At 40.2% G+C, this 20,622-nt stretch overlaps 1 protein-coding gene across 5 annotated transcripts; it reads left to right on the top strand.

Annotated features, from left to right (window-relative positions):
* Nucleotides 1–3,626: 3,626 nt before the first annotated feature.
* On the top strand, nt 3,627–19,807 carry apip (APAF1 interacting protein). Of its 5 annotated transcripts, none has more exons than XM_061815151.1 (8): nt 3,695–3,781; nt 5,937–6,005; nt 7,821–7,921; nt 17,487–17,535; nt 17,618–17,735; nt 17,958–18,093; nt 19,156–19,323; nt 19,419–19,785. In XM_061815151.1, exons 2-8 carry the CDS (start codon nt 5,940–5,942, stop codon nt 19,516–19,518), a joined length of 738 nt encoding a protein of 245 aa, XP_061671135.1. In that variant the 5' UTR covers nt 3,695–3,781; nt 5,937–5,939; the 3' UTR covers nt 19,519–19,785. The 5 variants fall into 5 exon arrangements, with proteins under 5 accessions (XP_061671133.1, XP_061671135.1, XP_061671131.1 ...); XM_061815147.1 differs by lacking the exon at nt 3,695–3,781 and adding an exon at nt 3,787–3,853 and having other exon boundaries at nt 19,419–19,790; XM_061815148.1 differs by lacking the exon at nt 3,695–3,781 and adding an exon at nt 3,805–3,943 and having other exon boundaries at nt 19,419–19,790.
* The last annotated feature ends 815 nt before the right edge of the window (nt 19,808–20,622 follow it).

The raw sequence follows: 20,622 nt of genomic DNA on the forward strand, positions 1-20,622 counted from the left end.
GATGTTGAAAAAGGAGATGAAAAAAATGGGAATTTCTTTTAAAAAGGTGTTTTTCAGTTATTTAGAAACTGTTGTTCAGTATGAGGTCTTGGAAAGTCTGAGTTTACATCATTGTAATTTTGTGTATCTGTATGCGATTCTGCACTCAGTTGATTAATTTTGTTTATAAGTTGATGTAAGATCATTAAGAAAGTAAACTGCTTCAAACCAGTCTACCAAGGTTAATATGGGTTGCGAGGGATACCAGCAGAAAAAAAATAGGTAGTCGATCTCATACACACATCTCCAAAATGAAATCAGTTCCAAACTCACAAATTCACTGTTTGAAATCTGACTCATTGAGTCTGCTTTCTTTTGATTTTATTCATAGCTGTCGCTGTCGGGGGAAAGAACACTGCAGAATAGGATATAAATCTGTAGTAATAATAACAGTATTCATAATGCTCATAGACAGAAATTGAGTCTACTCCAAGGGTGTTGATTTCCTTTTAATGTAAACTTTTCTTAAGTCATAGCCGATAACTTTCCTTATAAAAAATGGCAAAAAAAAAAAGATTGTATAGAATTATAAAAATGTATTCATTCATTAATGATCGTTGGTGAAATATTTTGAACAACAAAATGAGAAGATACCGGAACTTCCCTCTAGACGAATTCTGATTGGATGCTGCTTGCTTCAGCAGTGCACGCTGACTGAACGAAATTATGTCGCATTTTGCTCTAAATAAGATCTCGATATGTTGCATTTTGAAATAAAACGCGATCTTCCTTGGCTGATATAGAACGATATGTAGCACTTTGAACAAAAATCAGAGTATCCCGATAACTACCATTCGGAGCTGGATAATTTTGGCGCGAGTTTCGTAAATCTGAAAAAAATGCCTATGTCGCGTTTTGAAAACAAACTCTTCAGATGTAAACACGGCTAATCTGTCCCAGTATTGTGTCCGCTCGGATGATTTTGTCACTGGCAAGTGTTTTTTGTTAGAGTGATACATTTAAGTAAACCGGTGACGTAGATCTGCAAGCCCAGGCAATGGTGGGTCGTGTATGGCTGCATGGTGCGTTGGCACTTGGAACATGTGAACATTGAAGCTGATATTAAACAGGAAAACATGCTTGTACTTATAATGATGTTACGTGAATACTGTTCTGAAACTGTTTTGAAATGTTTTTCTGGTGTGCACTGAATAATATGGTTATTATTTGATACTGTACTGAGTATCATGAATTAAATTATGAAATATTTTAGGACTGGGGACTTATTTTAACATCAGCATCCTTTCAACAACTTATTGAAATTTGAATATGATGTGATCTGTTTTATTAAGTAAGGTGGCCAAACAAAAAATAAATATATTAAGATTTTGTTATTTATGATTATTGTTTCAGGCATGCCAGGACAGCTGTATGATTCCACTAATCCGGACTGGGTTCCAACCAACAAACAATTTTATGGAAATCAGTGGAATATTCCCTCTGTACAGCAAATTGAAATAAAATGTGTCCCTTTATTCATAAAAATATGTGAAGAGCATTCTTAACTGCATGTCTTTGTGGAATTATATAATACCCAAGCATGCTTTATAAGCTCAAGATAATGCAGTGATTCCCAAACAGTGTGTCGGGTGCATTAGTGTGCCGTGTGCGCTCTTCAGGTGTGCCGTGGGAAGTTATCCAAATTTATGTAATTGCTTAAAAAAACATTTATTTCCAAGAAATAATGTATCTTTATTCATCTATTTATGCCAGTGGGGCACAATCACAGACAGAACTAAAAAATCCTCTTCTATTAGATAGCAGGAAGTACATACAGTAATTAATTTATCCATTTTTGGAGACATTCAATTTTTTTGATGTGCCGTGGGATTTTTCAATTGTAAAATATGTGCCTATATTGTATATATATTGGCTCTATAAAGGTTGGAAATCACTGAGATAATGGACTTTGCATTCTTCCTTGAACATTTTGCTATTCAACGATAGTATCAACAGGTCTAAATTGAAAACAAAGAAACCTGTTACATTTGGAAGGGATTTATTGCAATTCATGTAAATTTGTACATTTTTACATCATTACATACATATATATCTATATTAGCACATAGCTTTTTGTTTCAAATACAGTGCGTGGCTGTTACAAGTAGAACTCAACACAATTTTCAAGGTACAGAACAGCCTGATATGTTAGATGGAGAAGGAGACAATAAAATTTTGAAGTACAATTGGTTTGTTTGTTTTCGCACTTACATAACATTGGCTACAGCACATTTATACTGTCAAAACATTGTGATAAGGCTTTTTGTCTTTGCTGAAGTAAAGTCAATTTCACCAATTGGACAATACTCTACATCCTTTAAAGGTGTTGGCCCCCTTTTCAGGATGCTTTCTCTTGTGTGACAGTCTTTGAGTCCCGAATCCTGATGTTGGCTTCAACCCAAAACAGCAGTGCTGAAACATGTGAACCGGCTTCTCCCAGGCCAGCCTTGCAGTTGCAATGTGCACCAACAATTTTCCCACTTTGTTCAGCAATCACCCATCATCATTGTAGCAAATGAAAATTTCACAAAAGAATGTACGGTAAAGAAATTCATATTTTATTGAAAAAAATGTCTATTTCAAATATGATTTTGGAAATATATGTAGTACAATGAGATGGAAACATAACAAAAAGAAATTACTTATACTCTTTCCTCCATGATGTTACTTAACTGTCAAATTATCAGTTGCAAATGATCATTAAACTACTCCTGGCCTCACAAACATTACATACATTTAAATGTATATGAATTAATTAATTGGATTTGTTAAAAAGCTGTAGTGGGAACATCTACATTGAACTGAGAAAAGCCACAGTGTAATGATATATAGATCATATGAAATGTAACACTAATCTTTCCATTGACTAGGTGGTATCCATTTCTGACAACAGCTCCCACATCGCGAACCCAGCCACACACAAACTGATTGTATCCATCCATGCTCTCGTAAGCTTTCAGGTCACCCATGGTATAAACACTTGGAGTTAAGATAAAATAGTTCACATTGTCAGGCTAAGTTACAGCAGGATAGTATGTCACATCTGTTGTCCATTCCTGTTTGGGTAACTCGTAGGGGTCAACTCCATCAACCAGAGCAAGTTTCTCCTTGGAACGATTCCTTTCGACAGCTGGCAGGGTGTCAACATGTTTACACTTGACAGAAGGGCCTGCCATGCCTTGCAAGATCATGGAGATGAAATTCCAAGCGAAGAAACAGTGACAAACCTATATAAAAACAGATTACACTTAGACTCACTCTAACTTCCCGGGGGTTTGTTGGTCTTTCAATATGGCGGAAAAGTAATGCACATGCTCCGCAATGACGTCAGTAGCTGCCCGCTCTATGGCAATGACGTAAGCACGACTATTAGGTGGGGCTCGCGGAGCTACTGTTTAAACCTATGTCATTTGATTAGTGAACTTAAGTTAAAAATCACCAGCTGTTGCGTTGCTTGAAACAAACAGCGCCCATTGCGCTGAGTAATACGTGAAAGTTTGACCTTAAAACATGTCGTCACTTTGTACCCTGCACTCGCATACATTGCACCGAATTTGTCCCATTTACAAGATTGAGCTCATTGGCACGAGTGCGGATGTTTTCACACTGAGCGGCAGGGGGCAGAAATGCGCCGGAAGGAATCTTGGGCTGTCAAAAACACAGCAGAAGAAATGCATGGGACGCATGCGCTCCTAGAAACTTTTTGTTTTACTTTTACCTGAATTTGTGCTACTCCAAATCGGTAAGCGTCACAGTACGCGCTTGCTAGAAGAGATGAAATCAATTGCTGCGTTTTAGCCTTGATAACGCGAATGTGGGTCTTTTTTTAGTCAATATTTATGACCTAAGGTCCCGTCACTTTTCGTTGTCAAGTTAGCCAAAACCTGCACGCCTGAACACGAAGGTTGTTGCACTTTTTTGAAAAGCGATATATATATATATATATATATATATATATATATATGGAGAGAAATAAAAAAAAAGTACTCTTTGCTGCACTTTTTGTTAAATTTGAGTCCTAAATGATTCATGTTTCGCCTAGCAATATTCACCGCGCGTCTGTTAAAGTGGCTGTTGGCTAGGTGGATGTGTTTTCTTTCGGAGTCGTGAGGTCATGAAACGACAGACTTTACAACGGACATGTACTTCTGAAATACCATTTGTATTACCCGTGTTGTTATTAGCGGTCCCAGCACAATTACAATTTAAGTCTATAACGTGTGTATCGAACTTATTAATGAATCAACACCATAACACATGGATATTAGTCCACAGAATGTACGGACTTGCTGAGCTGGCACATGAATGATTGAGGAAGGGTGGATTTTCCCCCCTGATCTGGTTTTGATATATTACGGTGTTGTTCAATGCGATTAAAGCTTGTATTAAATCCGCCAATATTGATTCAGCAAGGAAGGAAGACACAAATGAGTACATTTGACAATTTTCAAATAATTATTTTTAATACTATGTGAAAATGTCATGCAATGTCACATTTCTTTGACAATTAAAAAAATTGAAAATACAGATTTGCATGTAACTAATTTCTGAACCTAGAGTACAAAACAAAAGTACCACAGTTGTGTGTAAATAGCAGGGCTCAGCAACCTTTTTGAGGCTGAGGGGTACTTCGTGAGCACCGATATGAAGGGTTACGTGACCCGTTTGCAGTATATTTCAGACTCAGTTCATTACACATACATAAAATATTTTCGTTTTAAATTATTTTAGTCAATGAAATTACACGTATTTTAATATTTTAATTCACGTAAGCAAGGCAGATTCGTATTTAAAGCACAAATAATAGTAACAGTTTGTGGCCTATGGTATTTTTAGAACATACCTCGTGGGCGCCTTATATGGTCCTTGCAGGCTACCATTTGCCTGCGGGCACCGCGTTGGTGACCCCTTCTAAAGTGCATGTAAAATTTGTTGATTTCATCCTCGAAATTGAAATTAAAAAAACAGCACAATAATAATAATGGATTACAAAGTCAACTCATGATGACAGCTCTGTATTGAAAGAGTAAATTGTATGTATTCTACATATTTTGTTGACCCATCAGGGTTATTATTATTATTCGCGGGTCTTTAAGTCTTACCTAATGATGTAGCACGTTTGCGTCACTGTGACATTTGTCAGTACTTTCTCCATCATACCCAATTCATTCATTTATTGCCTCTGTTTACAGTTTGCTATAATACACCCTATGTGGCTTACATGGAAGGCCATCATCTGTAGAAAATTTTAGAGTAATTCCCACTCATAAGAAATGAAATGAAAAGTGATAGAAGTTACTGTACATCCGTAGTATAGTTGCCACACTTTCTGGAGACTTAAACGATTCCAAAAGTGCTGTCTTAACTCTTTTTACAACTTGGGGACAGCAACTTCTAAAGTAATTGTATTGCGGATTGTGGTTCAAGTGTCTTTTGTCCAATTCCTGTTTTCCGGATTTACAAAGTAAACCAAAATGAGCCCAAACGTTGGACTTAAAAGTTGAAACCGGTCGCTTTACACTGGTGTAATGCTTGCTGTGTTGTCGTTGTTTGGCCGAGTGTGACAGGAAGTGAATTGATTCAGAGAGTTTGCGGAATCGAATTTGAATTACAGCAGGAAGAATTGCAATGCATTGATCAATTGATATTTTTACCCACCTCTACACAAATGTGCATGTTTTGCTCACTGTGATTGTTTAAAGGCTGAGGTCAACTTTTAGAAAATGCATGTTTATGAAGTTGTACACAATGTTGGGTCATTGCAGAGATAAAGCATGCACATTTCAAAATTGTTTTTTAATTTTTTTTTATTTTAACCCATTTTAAAATGCCAAATGTTTTATTTTTTTCCCTGTTAAATCGTGTGTAAACTACTGAATGTAAATGTTTTCATACAGGAAATGTCATCTTTGTGTGGTACCAACAATGGCGACCAAGATCCAGGTCAAAACTCAGCAGAAAAAGAGGTAAATATAATTGACCGAAGAAAACAAGGAATGAGAGAAAGAATTTTAAAATGATGCTGTAAAATGTAATACAGTAAATTGAGGTGGCTGGGGGGAATAATTTCATTTCTTCTCTCTCCTTGTTAAAAGGATATATGTTTGACAAAAGACAATTTTATTTTAACCTAACCCTTTAAATCTTTTTTTAAGAGACAAAAATTGATGTCGCAGTGTTGGAACATTTTCAAAAACATTGTCTCTTTGTAATGTGTTATGAATTGTCCTGAAATAGATTTTTGTAGTGTGTCGCCTGTGATGATGATAAAGCTACAGGATGCAGTAGCCATTTTTCTGACTATTATTACGACAACTACTACTAATTGCACACTGAGGTACTGGCACGTTGTGGTGCTGGTATTTTGGGGATCTGCCCCCTTCTACCTCTTCTATCATCTTCCCACCTGATCTCTGATACCCTGCAAACATGTAGCTACATACACACACCAGACACAAGGATGCATCGGCCTCTCATGAAACATTGTGATTTAAAGTTTGCGATATATACAATACTTTATTCATCTTTTATATTGATGTCATTGTTTGTACTGTCTTTTGTAACAAAGCAGGTCCTTGAGTAGCGTAATTTCACTCCTCTGTATGTTATTCATGTTGAAGAATTGACAAAAGTACCTTTGGGATTCGAATGACTCTTCATAGTCAAGCCATCAGGCATTGTAAGGGAGAATACCAGTATATATTTTGAAGTAAATCTTCTATTTTGACTCCAAATTGTAAAAAATTATAATTTTTTAGTTTCATTAATTATTCTCATTGACAGTGGTATAGGCAGATGAATCCCATTCAAGGTGTACAATTTTCAGCCATATAGTAGCAACCGTTCTCCGCTCTGTGTCGTTCAAGGTGCCACATCGTCCATTAATCCCTGATAATTGTACACCTTGTCGGGCGTTAACCCTGATGTATACTTGTCCAATCTTGTATTATTGTTGACATATTATCAACGGCTGTATCATAAAGTCCAAATATACAGACTGGCTAATGATCCCAAATGGAAAAAAGAAAACCACATTTGAAGCCAGAGGTTTACAAACAAAAATGTGCAAAAACACACTTTCATTTTTTGTATCAAAGAAGTCAAATCAGACTAAACCTGTTTCCCAGCTGTTTCCAGTCTTTCAGGATCACCATTTCATTTTCTTAAATGCCACAGTATTGAGAGAGAGAATTTCCATGAGAATTTTATATTTTCTTCAAGGTCAAACGTTATCAGTTAGCGTTTCCTTTGAAGAGCATGTGTTGGGTCAAATGTTTTGGGTAATCTTCCACAGACCTCTCACAGTACTCAAATCCTGGCCCATCCCTCCTGACAGAACTTGGGGCACTGTTGGTCAGCTGACTTGATCGCACACGCATTTTACGATCTGCCCGCAAGTTTTTGATGGGATTCAGATCAGGGCTTTTTGTGGGCCACTGCAAAATATTGACTTTGTTATCCTCAAGCCATTTTTTTACCATTTTTGGCAATATCAATGGAAGACCCATTTGTGGCCAAGTTTTACCTTCTTGGCTGATGTCTTGAGATGTTGTCTCAATATCTCCATGTAATGTTCTTTCTTCATGACCCCATCTATTTTATGAAGTGTCGCAGTTCATAGTTGTTATATGTTCACAATTCTATAAGCTAAAGTATGGAATTTTGAAATCTCCAATGAGTAGGAAGGCTGTCCAACAGAGATGATTCTGAATCAGTCGAAGGCCGGTTCATAAAATTTTGAGTTACCATTTAAAGACTAGCAATAATTGTTTGTGTTGTAGGACAAGGAGCATCCTCGTGTACTAATTCCAGAACTCTGCCGGCTCTTCTACCAGCTGGGATGGGTGACTGGGACAGGTGGAGGAATCAGTTTGAGAAGAGGGTTTGTATGTAACAATCTTGTGTTGAGACTGGCTGTAGTCTAATTCTACTTAGATATAATTTCATGGTTATATGACCCCCATGTCCCCACGCCCATTTAGAACATTTTGGAGGTCGGTTATGAATTATGAAACGTCCCTTTGCAAGCATTAACTGAACGTCACACTTTTTGTACACTGTTTATTGTAGATTTTCTTTCTTTTTTTTTCTTAAATTCACGCCAGCTTCCTTGTTCCTCAGTCAGTTGTCTTCTTGATTGTGTACCAGAGTTGGGTAGAGTAGCCAAATATTGTACTCAATTGACCCTTCCGTACAGGGCACTTAACCACGCCTCCTGAAGTGACGTCACGCCACGTGCGCCTACGTCAGACAAACAATTAGCAAAAAGGCGGCACAGCAAGAAAAAAAAAGAGCGAAACTGTCCGATTTACCGGCTGATTTCTCACTCGCATTCTTAGCTAACAGTGAAATATCGTTGAAAAGCAGACAGCAGGGCTTCAAGTATTTCAGCGAGGGGTATTTCAATGGTATTTACATGCATATCGACGGAGAAACCATTGATATTAGCTCGAGATCTTTCCAGAGTCAGAGGAAGACCGAGAAGCCACATAATATAATATATTATAACCCAAAGACGAATTCGTCATTGACAGTTTCCTATTTTCGTGTTACATATCACACTTGTGTGCAGAATCTGTATGTGTATCTGTATAGCCGTTTGTGAACCGCCGTATGAAGGAAAAGAAGGCGAGGCTTGATTTCCGAGTTGTTTCTCTCATTTTCTTTGTGTAACGTCACGCGCTCCCCTCAGTAATTATTCTTGAATTAGTGCCGAACCTACGTAAGTCCCGACCGAGTACGACAATCACTACTTTAGTGTCCTCAAACATCCTTCCTTCAGTCTTGGTGTCTCGGTGCACGTCGAAGGCTTTTAGGACTGCTAGTCCGGTTTAGCTTAGCTAATTAGCCGCGAACAAAGGGACATGTTTGGGCAGTCAGATCATCGCAAAATATCGCTCAACACAGATCAAGTGTGTCAATCATTCACACACGTAGCTACTTTATGCAAGCGAAGAACTGCTAATTCATTTATATGAGACATGTATTGAAAATCAAATATAGGGCGTACCTTCGTGCAAACATATCTGTTCCGGTTGATGGATTCAGTTGATCATGCGGTCTTCCACAAAGTTTGATCCATCGAAGATATTTTTCGTACTCGGTCTTCTGTTCCGGTTGATTTTAGATGGATTCAGTTGATGATGCGGTCTTCCACGGAGTTTGATCCATCAAAGACATTTTTCGTACTGGGTCTTCGGTTTTGGAAAGGGTACGAATTGAACTCCACCAACTAGCCTTTCAGGATACCTGTCGTCACTATTATATAGTCCATGACTACACCTCTTAACCATATCTATTGTTAAAGAACCCAAATACGCGATAAAACGGCAACAGAAGCTATACTGGACCATGCAGCGTTGTCTGAGAAAACTGCGGGTCCAAAAAAGGGGCGTGGTTTATGCAGACCTCTGGCCTCTGATTGGTCAGCGACGCGGATGACCCAATTTCTACGGAGGGTTCAATTAAGAGTAGTGTTACTTTTGAATAATATGGGTCAAGTAAAAGTAATACTGGAAGTAGTCATCAGAGTAAGAAAGTACTGATTGAAAAAACTGCAAGAGTAACTTTTGACGTAAAAAAATCAGAACATGAACATCAAATAAAATACAAAAATAATAATAAATAGTCGTGCATTGCATTGTACACGTACGTCGCACACTACAGTAACTACATTGTTTTTTTTCTCTTAAATGACTTCATGAACTTCAGTGAAGAAAATAACTATTTGAACACCCTGCTTTGTTGCAAGTTTTTCCACTTCGAACTCATTGAGGGGTGTGAAATTTTCATCCTAGGTGCATGTCCACTGTGAGAGAGATAATCTTAAAAGAAAATTCTAGAAATCTCAATGTATGATTTTTTTTAACGGTTTATGTAATACAGCCGCAAATAAGTATTTGAACACCTGAGAAAAACAATATTTATATTTTTACATTTATCATAATTTTGGTAAAGTTGCCTTTGTTTGCAATTGCAGAGGTCAAACGTTTGCTGCAGTTGTTCACCAGGTTTGCACACCTGCAGGAGTGATTTTGGCCCACTCCTCCACATAGCTCTTCTCTGACAGGTTTCTGGACTGTCCCTCAGAAACATGGAGTTTCAGCTCCCTCCAAATATTTTCTATTGGGTTTAGGTCTGGAGACTGTCTAGGCCATGCCAGAACCTTGATATGCTTCTTACAGAGCCACTCCTTGGTTTTCCTGGCTGTGTTCTTCGGGTCATTGTCATTTTGAAAGACCCAGCCACGACCCATCTTCAATGCTCTAACTAAGGGAAAGAGGTTGTTCTCCAAAATCTCACAATACATGGCTCTGGTCATCCTCTCCTTAATACAATGCAGTCGTCCTATCCCATGTTCAGAAAAAATAAAAACAAAGCATGATGCTACCACCCCATGCTTCACAGTAGGATTGGTGTTCTTAGAATGGAACTCATCATCCGTCTTCCTCCAAACGCAGTTAGTGGAATTATGACCAAAAAGTTAAATTTTGGTCTCATCTAACCACAAAACTTTCTCCCATGACTCCTCTGTATCATCCAAATGGTCATTGGCAAACTTAAGATGGGCCTTGACATGTGCTGGTTTAAGCAGGGGAACCTTCCGTGCCATGCATGATTTCAAACCATGACAGGGTTCGCACGCGGCCGTAAAAGTCCCTAAAAACCCCTAAATTTTCGAAGGTGCATTTAGGGGCTCCTAAAAGTCCTTAAAATCCGCGAAAACCGGTCAAGCCCCTAAAAAGGCCTTAAATTAAAAAAAAAAAAATCAAAGGGAGGACTCTACCGCCAAAATTCTCCCTAAAAAATAAATTATTTAAAATATTTATTTAAAAAAAAAAATAGTGATCCGTCTGGCGTCCAAATCAGCCGGAAATTGTCAACAGAAGTCACCGTGTTGACAACTAGTCGCCATCTTGTCGATATTCCATTGTTTGTTTCCGTGAGTAGGCATTTCACTTCGTCTTCGTTACGACGTAGCGTAGTTCTTTCATCGATCCAACTTGTATCACGATGAAGTGCATTTTTCAAGAAGCTTGGGTTGAAAGTAAGGAGTTTGGGAGCTGGGTTCGTCGAGATCCAAAAGATCGCCACATGTTTTACTGCTATCTGTGCAAGCAGAGTTACCAGCTTGAAAAAATTGGCGTCAAAGCGCTGGAGTCGCACCGTAAAAACAGGAGACATGCTGATTTGGCGAAGACTCTCTCATCTTCCGTTGGTATGAATCTGTTTCTAAAATATCAAGATAGCACTAGGGATTGCAAAAAAACGCTTACTTTCACAACTGGTTTTAAACGAACAGTTGTAGCAAAAAAAGGGTACCATGGTGGTGTTTACATAATTCACCCGTGGGACTTTGAGTTGGGATGCGGACGGACTGTTTTTGTTCTTGCTCTTCCGGAGTCACGAGTTCACAGAGTTCTCCCCGTTATGCGAGTAGTGTTTTGATGTCTGCCAATAAAACAAGTTTACTCCCATACTTTGGAGTGTTTCCTTGATGCCATGTTTGATGTTTCTTTGATTTAACTGAATAAAGTGGAAATGATGTTGAAAAAATAGTGCAATGTGGAGTACCGGAACCGGAAGAAATGATTGGAAATTTTAACCGATTTCGAAAGTCCGATTACGGTTTCGGTTTAAAAAACAAGAAAAAAAAAAAACGAAAACCGGTTATTTGTAACCGGTTGCGATCCCTAATGCACACCTACAGTTGTCCAGCCAGAAGTCAGGCTTTATGAACGTAGTTCAATAGACGAAGATGGAATCGTTAAAGGCAGAGATCGTGTGGACTATAAAAGTGATCTGCAGCCATTACAGTTACAAATGTTGTGAAAATAATTTGAAAGTGTTTGCAGTCATGTTCCCAGACAGTGACATAGCTAAAAACTACCACTGTGGAGAAAGGAAGACTTCGTACCTGGCTACATTTGGCATCGCTGCCCACTTTTCATCTCTACTGCCTCAAAGCCAAAAGAGCCAGAATAGAGACTGACATATCAACGCTTATTGAGAAGGCTGACAGGCTGTGTGAGGAATCTGAGGTTTATCACTGAGGCCAATGCACTCAGAGGCAGAGCAAAGGACAAGAGAGCCACTTTGGCACCTCTGCAGCAACAAATAGAGGCGGCACTGGGTAGGCTCAAGGAGCTAGAGTAGGGGTGCTGAGACAGACATCAGTAGAAGACATTTGTGGATATAGTTGCAATTGTAGTTAGAATCAGTTTTTCTGTATACTGTTATGTGAAGACGTTGACAATGGTCATATCAATGAGAACTACCACAAGGGGCGACAGGTGATCACTGTCACAGGTACTGGGGTCCTGTAACATTTGATGAACCACCTTACTCTTGATTTCCCATGATGGCCCTAAATTTTTTCCGTGTCAGCCCTTAATTTTTCATGTCAGCCCCTAAGAATGCCCCTAAAAAGCCCTTAAATGTTTTTGGTCAGACTGAGTATAAACCCTGCGTGACATCTTTGTGTATTACCAACAGTCACCTTGAAAACGGTCCCAGCTCTTTTCAGGTCGTTGACCAAGTCCTGTCGTGTAGTCCTGGGCTTATTCCTCACCTCTCTAAGGATCATTGAGACCCCACGAGGTGATATCTTGCATGGGGCTCCACTCCGATTGAGATTGAGACATGTTTAGCGTCTTCCATTTTCTAATGATTGCTTCAACAGTGGACCTTTTTTGGCAATTTCTCCGTAGCCCTTTTCCAGCCGTGTGGAGTGGTACAATTTTGTTTCTGGTGTCTTTGGACAGCTCTTTGGTCTTGGCCATTTTATAAGTTTGAGTCTTACTGATTTTATGGGGTGGAGAGGTGTCTTTATGCAGCTAATGACATCACACAGGTGCATCTGATTCAGGATAACACATTGAGCGGCGGTGGACTTTTAAAGGCGGACTAACAGGTGTTTGAGGGTCAGAATTCTAGCTGATAGACAGGTGTTCAAATACTTATTTGCAGCTGTATCACACAGATAAATAGAAAATCATACATTTTGATTTCTGGATTTTTCTTTTTAAATTATCTCTCTCACAGTGGATATGCACCTATGATGAAAATTTCAGACTCCTCCATGATTTCCAAGTGGGACAACATGCAATATAGCAGGGTGTTCAAATACTTATTTTCTTCACTGTATCTGTTTGCTGATTAGACCTATTGTTTGTGTGCGCATGTGGGACACCATAGGAAGAGTGCCAATTCTGAAATATCCACAGCCAAAACACAAACTTTACCATAAGTTGTTTTCTCAAGTTTGAAGGGGACTTCTTCTTTCTTCTTTTCCTTTCGGCTTGTCCCGTTAGGGGTCGCCACAGCGTGTCATCTTTTGCCATCTTAGCCTATCTCCTGCATCTTCCTCTCTAACCCCAACTGCCCTCATGTCTTCCCTCACCACATCCATAAACCTTCTCTTTGGTCTTCCTCTCGCTCTTTTGCCTGGGAGCTCCATCCTCAGCATCCTTCTACCAATATACTCACTCTCTCGCCTCTGAACATGTCCAAACCATCGAAGTCTGCTCTCTCGAATCTTGTCTCCAAAACATCCAGCTTTGGCTGTCCCTCGAATGAGCTCATTTCTAATCCTATCCAACCTGGTCACTCCGAGCGAGAACGTCAACATCTTCATTTCTGCCACCTCCAGTTCAGCTTCCTGTTGTTTCTTCAGTGCCACCGTCTCTAATCCGTACATCATGGCCGGCCTCACCACTGTTTTGTAACCTTTGCCCTTCATCCTAGCAGAGACTCTTCTGTCACATAACACACCAGACACCTTTCGCCAGCTGTTCCAACCTGCTTGGACCCGTTTCTTCACTTCCTGACCACACTCTCCATTGCTCTGTATTGTTGACCCCAAGTATTTGAAGTCGTCCACCCTCGCTATCTCTTCTCCCTGTAGCCTCACTCTTCCCCCTCTACTTTTCTCATTCACGCACATATATTCTGTTTTACTTCTGCTAATCTTCATTCCTCTCCTTTCCAGTGCATGTCTCCATCTTTCCAATTGTTCCTCTGCATGCTCCCTGCTTTCACTGCATATGACAATATCATCTGCGAACATCATGGTCCAAGGGGATTCCAGTCTAACCTCATCTGTCAGCCTATCCATTACCACTGCAAACAGGAAGGGGCTCAGAGCTGATCCCTGATGCAGTCCCACCTCCACCTTAAATTCCTCTGTCACACCTAAGGCACACCTCACCATTGTTCTGCTGCCATCATACATGTCCTGTACTATTTTAACATACTTCTCTGCCACACCAGACTTACGCATGCAGTACCACAGTTCCTCTCTTGGTACTCTGTCATAGGCTTTCTCTAGATCCACAAAGACACAATGTAGCTCCTTCTGACCTTCTCTGTACTTTTCCACGAGCATCCTCAAGGCAAATAATGCATCTGTGGTACTCTTTCTAGGCATGAAACCATACTGTTGCTCGCAGATACTTACTTCTGTCCTGAGTCTAGCCTCCACTACTCTTTCCCATAACTTCATTGTGTGGCTCATCAACTTTATTCCTCTATAGTTCCCACAGCTCTGAACATCCCCTTAGTTCTTAAAAATGGGAACTAGAACACTTTTCCTCCATTCTTCAGGCATCTTTTCGCCCGCTAGTATTCTGTTGAATAAGTTGGTCAAAAACTCCACAGCCATCTCTCCAAATTGCTTCCATACCTCTACCGGTATGTCATCAGGACCAACCGCCTTCCCATTTTTCATCCTTTGTAATGCCTTTCTGACTTCCCCCTTAGTAATCATTTCCACTTCCTGGTCCTTCACTCTTGCCTCTTCAAGTCTTCCTTCTCTGTCATTTTTTTCATTCATCAACTTCTCAAAGTATTCTTTCCATCTATTTAGCACACTACCGGCACCAGTCAACACATTTCCATCTCTATCCTTAATCAGCCTAACCTGCTGCACATCCTTCCCATCTCTATCCCTCTGTCTGGGCAACCTGTAGAGATCCTTTTCTCCTTCTTTCGTGTCCAACCTGGTGTACATGTCTTCATATGCCTCTTGTTTAGCCTTTCCTACCAGATTACACACTAAGTACTCTCCTGCCTGTCTCTCTGATTTCCTTGGCTGTCGTTGTCCAGTCTTCCGGGAGCTTCTGCTTTCCATCGAGAGCCTGTCTTACCTCTTTCCGAAAGGCCGGACAACATTCTTCCTTTCTCAGCTTCCACCACATGGTTCTCTGCTCTACCTTTGTCTTCTTAATCTTCCTACCCACCACCAGAGTCAGATTACATCGTCTGCACAAAATGTAATCCACCTGCGTGCTTCTAACTCCGCTCTTGTAGGTCACTATATGTTCCTCCCTCTTCTGGAAATAAGTGTTCACTACAGCCATCACCATCCTTTTTGCAAAGTCCACCACCATCTGTCCCTCAAAATTCCTTTCCTGGATGCTGTATTACCCATCACTTCTTCATCACCCCTTTTTCCTTCAACATGTCCATTCCAATCTGCACCAATCACAGCTCTCTCTCTGTCTGGGATGCTCAGAACTACTTCATCTAGTTCCTTCCAGAATTTTTCTTTCAACTCTAGGTCACATCCTACCTGTGGGGCATAGCAGCTAACCACATTATACATAACACCCTCAATTTCAAATTTTAGCCTCATCACTTGATCTGATACTCTTTTCACTTCCAAGACATTCTTAGCCAGCTCTTCCTTTAAAATAACCCCTACTCCATTTCTCTTCCCATCTACTCCGTGGTAGAATAATTTAAACCCTGCTCCTAAGCTTCTAGCCTTACTCCCTTTCCACCTGCTCGCTAGGATGTACAGAATATCAACCTTTCTCCTAATCATCACGTCAACCAACTCCTGAGCTTTTACTGTCATAGTCCGAACATTCAAAGTCCCTTCACTCAGTTGTAGGCTCTGTGCGTTCCTCTTTTTCTTCTGATGATGGATCCGGTTTCCTCCTCTTCTATCTCTTCGACCCACAGTAGCTGAATTTCCACCGACGCCCTGCAGGTTCGCAGTGCCGGGGGCGGGCGTTGTTAACCCGGGCCACGACCGATCCGTTATGGAATTCTTTAGATGAACGCTCATATTTGTTTTGCACCATTTTTACGTCGGATGCCCTTCCTGACGCAACCCTCTGCATTTATCTGGGCTTGGGACCGGCCTACAGATTGCACTGGTTTGTGCCCCCATAGGGCTGCATTACTGCGGTGGCTGTGAACAGCCCTCTAAAAGCAGCATGCCTCGGCTCCATTATATGCCACCACGGCGCCAAAAATCAGCCACACCGGCTGAGGCGCCGTGTTCGTTGGTCACATCTTCTGTGAAGGCTGCGCGTCGGGTTTTGCGACGGGGGCGACTCTGAAGAACCCAGCCGAGAATGCGTTACTCAGTCGCTCGACTGTGAACACCCCCCAAAAGCACCATCGGTCGGCACTGTCATAAGCCACACCGGCCGGCTGCTATGAGCCGCGATGGCTCATCTCCGCCGCGGAAGTGGATCAGACGGGGATGCGGTTTGGCCGTGATCGCATATCACCTGAATATGGCTCGAAACAATAGTGTCATATTGCCCTGAGGGCTCAAAAAAATAGTGTAATATTGCCCCGGTAACTTCACTCGGTTGTGTGGTGTTGTCCTTTTCAAAAAGAGCTTCGGTGTCAGAAGGGGCGTCGGAAAAATGCGAATATCTCAGTTGTTCGGCTTCCACAGTTGGAGGCACTGCGCGTTTTCAACGGCGGAAGTGACGATGACGTCAAGGACAGAGGACGCGACTAATATGGTGACCACTTGGATGTCGAGGGACACTCAATTGCGCAACTTTGCGCATGGAGGACGCACGATCCACTCTTTTTTTTTCATATAGACATTGAAGTGAATACTGTTATATGTATTTTTCATTACAATATCTATTTTAGCATGTTTATAGGGATGACAGTCCCACTTTAACAGTTATAAGAAAATGACAACGATTGACACATAAGCTACACATTAGCAATAATGGTGTGGGTCACTTTGAGTGAATCATTATTCAATAGGACCTTCAGCATTGTCATTTGACAGAAATGTAAATGCACATTATTACAGAAAGAGGAAGCAACAGAGTGTTGGTGTCTCCGTGCTTTGGTCAAACTAGCAAGTCTTTTCAACTCAGTTGGCTCAAGTCCAAGTGAACTCACAAGTCATTGCTGTTCAAGTTACAATTGATTGACAAATAATGTAAGATATTGTTATTTTAGTCCACACTTCTGCTGTTAAAACCTCTGATAGTGCAATTTGCTTGGATGTCAGTTTGAGCGCCTAGTTTTTCCGCACACCTTTAAACATTTTTTAACGCAAGCTAAAGTAGCTTACAGTGTGTAGGGGTTTTGAGTTTTTCACACACCTGGGACAAAACCTCCCCAAAATGTAATATGTTCACTGTAATTTCTTTAACACAACATGTTTGTTCTGTAATTTACAGAGAGCACATCTACATTGCGCCTTCAGGGGTCCAGAAAGAGAGAATAGAGGTTAGCCGTGATAATAGGGTAGTATACCGAATTAATGTGCTCTGTGTAAATAGTTGTGTGTGTATGTGTGTGTGTTACACAGCCAGAAGACATGTTTGTGTGTGATGTGGAGGAGCGAGACATCAGCTGTCCGCCTGCCTGGAAGAAGTTAAAGAAGAGCCAATGCACCCCACTCTTTATGAATGCATATACAATGAGAGGTGAAATTGACACACAACTGAGATAAATATCAAATAGATGTCTGCACGAATGTGATCTAAAGAACAAGCTGTGATATTGTGTTTAATAAACAGTTAGAGGTGCCTCTGTATGAAAGTTAGGCAATTGTATTGATGACTTATGTATTAATATCTAGCATCCTTTTTCATGAAAAAAAACTCAAATAGAATTTTTTTTTTTGGGGGGGGGAAATAAAAATGCAGGTGCACAGGCTGTTATCCACACTCACTCCAAAGCTGCTGTCATGGCAACCCTGCTGTATCCTGGTAAGGAGTTCCGAATAACACACCAGGAGATGATTAAGGGCATCCGTAAAGGCACCACTGGCACAAACTATAGGTATGGAATAAAGCAGTAATCAAACATTTGAACTATAGCAGTTGTCATTTCTTTGTGAAATCTAAGCTTGCACTGCTATCTTACAAGATGAGTACAAATGTAAGCACAGCAATCAAGGACATCACCTCAACATGTGTTAACATCTTATACAAAATGAAACGGTCCTTAAATGGTTTAGAGCCTACCTCTAGGAAAGGAGCTACTTTGTAACCTTGGGAAGTGCTCAATCTCAACAAATGGCAATGACCTATGGGGTCCCTCAAGGGTCCTTTCTTGGACCCCTCCTGTTCAGCCTGTATATGCAACATTTGTGTCAAATTCTTCGAAACATTAATTTTGACTATCATAGCTATGCAGATGACACACAGTTATATTTAACAGTGTCTCCAGATGACTACAGTTCAATTGAGGTTTTGTGCCACTGTCTAAAGCAGATAAATAACTGGATGAGGCAAACGTTTCTTCAACTAAACCACAACAAAACTGAGACAATTGTTTTTAGCAATAAAGAAAATAGAATTGCTGTTAGTAAATACCTGGACTTACTGTCTTTAAAAACCAAAGACCATGTCCGAAACCTTGGTTGTCCAAAAGATTCCGACCTGACTTTCAACAGTCATAGAAAAATCGGTCATAAAAATTGTCCTTTACCATCTTAAGAACATATCTAGAGTGAAGGCTTGTATGTGTCAAGCAGATCAGAAAAAGGTCATCTCTACTTTTATCTCAAGTAGACTTGACTACTGTAATGGTCTTCTGACTGTGTTGTTTTGGCATGATTGAGTGGATACTAGGGGTTAAACCGAGTTGAAAGCCCTTCAAATATTTGACCCCCCTTTCTAAAAAAAGAAAGGGGAAAAAAAACTGCAATCAGCAAATGTAAATACGTTGGTTCAGTGAAGTTCTAAGCAGGTGTCAAGTCTCATGCTCAATATTGTGATTTGATCTATTCACTTGTCTGTGTGACAGGAGCATGCCAAGAATTGAGTCACTGCTAAGTGTGGTTGAGACTGTGTGTCATACTACTGATTGATGGGCGAAACGTCCTGTTGTACACTGCAGCTATGATGACACTCTGGTCGTGCCTATCATCGAGAATACTCCAGAAGAGAAAGACTTGAAAGATCGCATGGCTCGGGCCATGGAAGAGTACTCCGACTCGTGTGCTGTGCTTGTCCGCAGGCATGGAGTGTATGTGTGGGGCGAGTCATGGGAAAAAGCCAAGACTATGTCAGTATTGACCTCTTAGCACATGAACAGTTGTAAATGTCTTTTCAAAATGCAAATGCTTAAATAATACATCTTGCTTTCCTTCTCATTTGCAGGTGCGAATGCTATGACTACCTGTTTGACGTTGCTGTTCAAATGAAGCATTGTGGCCTGGACCCTTCAGCTTTTCCTCTAGAAAAGAAAGGCATAGTTTGACATTTACAGACACCTTTTAAAGAGACACTTGTTCAAGGGAGGTCAGCAAAGTTCAATCAGGGAGCAGATTTTAATCATTTTCCTTTCATGCCAGCCCTCTCCAGTTCTGACGATGATTGCGGATTCAGAGTTGAAGTCCTGTGTTCCAAAGGACTTTGAGAGTACGGCTCTCAGCACTGGGAAAAATCAACGTCTTTAACGTTGGCATTCAGTTAATCTGAATTGTGATTTCTTGCGTTTACTCAAACTAACAATAAATTTGTTTTCCACAAATGTAAAAAACAAAACTGTCTACCTCATTGTTTTAAATTATTTTAATACTAAATCATGGATGTAAAATTAAACAACTATCACCAAATTATTTTGAGACTGATTTAACACTTTATGCATAATAAAGACTTGACACTAATTCTGTTTTTTCTGTCACTTACACACTTACAGGTGAGTGGTTGTTGTGCTGGCATCATAGTGTGCCAGCACCCACTTCCACAGCATGCTTTTAATCCTTTGCATATTCAAATGTTTTGAAAACGAATGGTCCCTTCATCAGCTCCCTCTCCTCCCCCCGATCCCATTTCCTCCACCACTGTATCTGCCCCAAACAGACAGCAGCCAAATATGTCACTTGTTTACATTTAGTGAGGATGCCGAAATGTCCCTATCTGTTCTTTACTGATGAGGAATTCTTGCAAAGTAATTTTACACTTCCCCATAAATTGAAATGACATTGTGAAGCTTACAATGTCAGACAATCTGATGTCATGAAAAGACAAAAATGATGAGGCCTCACAGTTTTGTTGACTTTGATATTTTGTTGCTTGTGGGTGACTGAGGAATTATCTTGAAAAAGCACATGACAATGTTTAAAGGGAAAAATATATCCTTCAAGCCTGCAGATATTACAAAGTCGGTCTTTTGCTGCACTTATGTGTATTTCAAATTATGTGCATTTCGATATTAAGACTTTTCAGTTGACATTCGTATGGCTTCATTATTTAACACATTAAAAATTACTAATGCATCGACTTCATAGCAGTTGGAGTACAAATCAGCAAGTTCATAGTCACAATTTAGTAACTAGGGTTACGCACAATATTTGATTGG

This window comes from Syngnathoides biaculeatus, chromosome 3 (genome assembly GCF_019802595.1).
Source record: "Syngnathoides biaculeatus isolate LvHL_M chromosome 3, ASM1980259v1, whole genome shotgun sequence".
In the NCBI taxonomy this organism is placed as follows: Eukaryota; Metazoa; Chordata; class Actinopteri; order Syngnathiformes; family Syngnathidae; genus Syngnathoides; species Syngnathoides biaculeatus.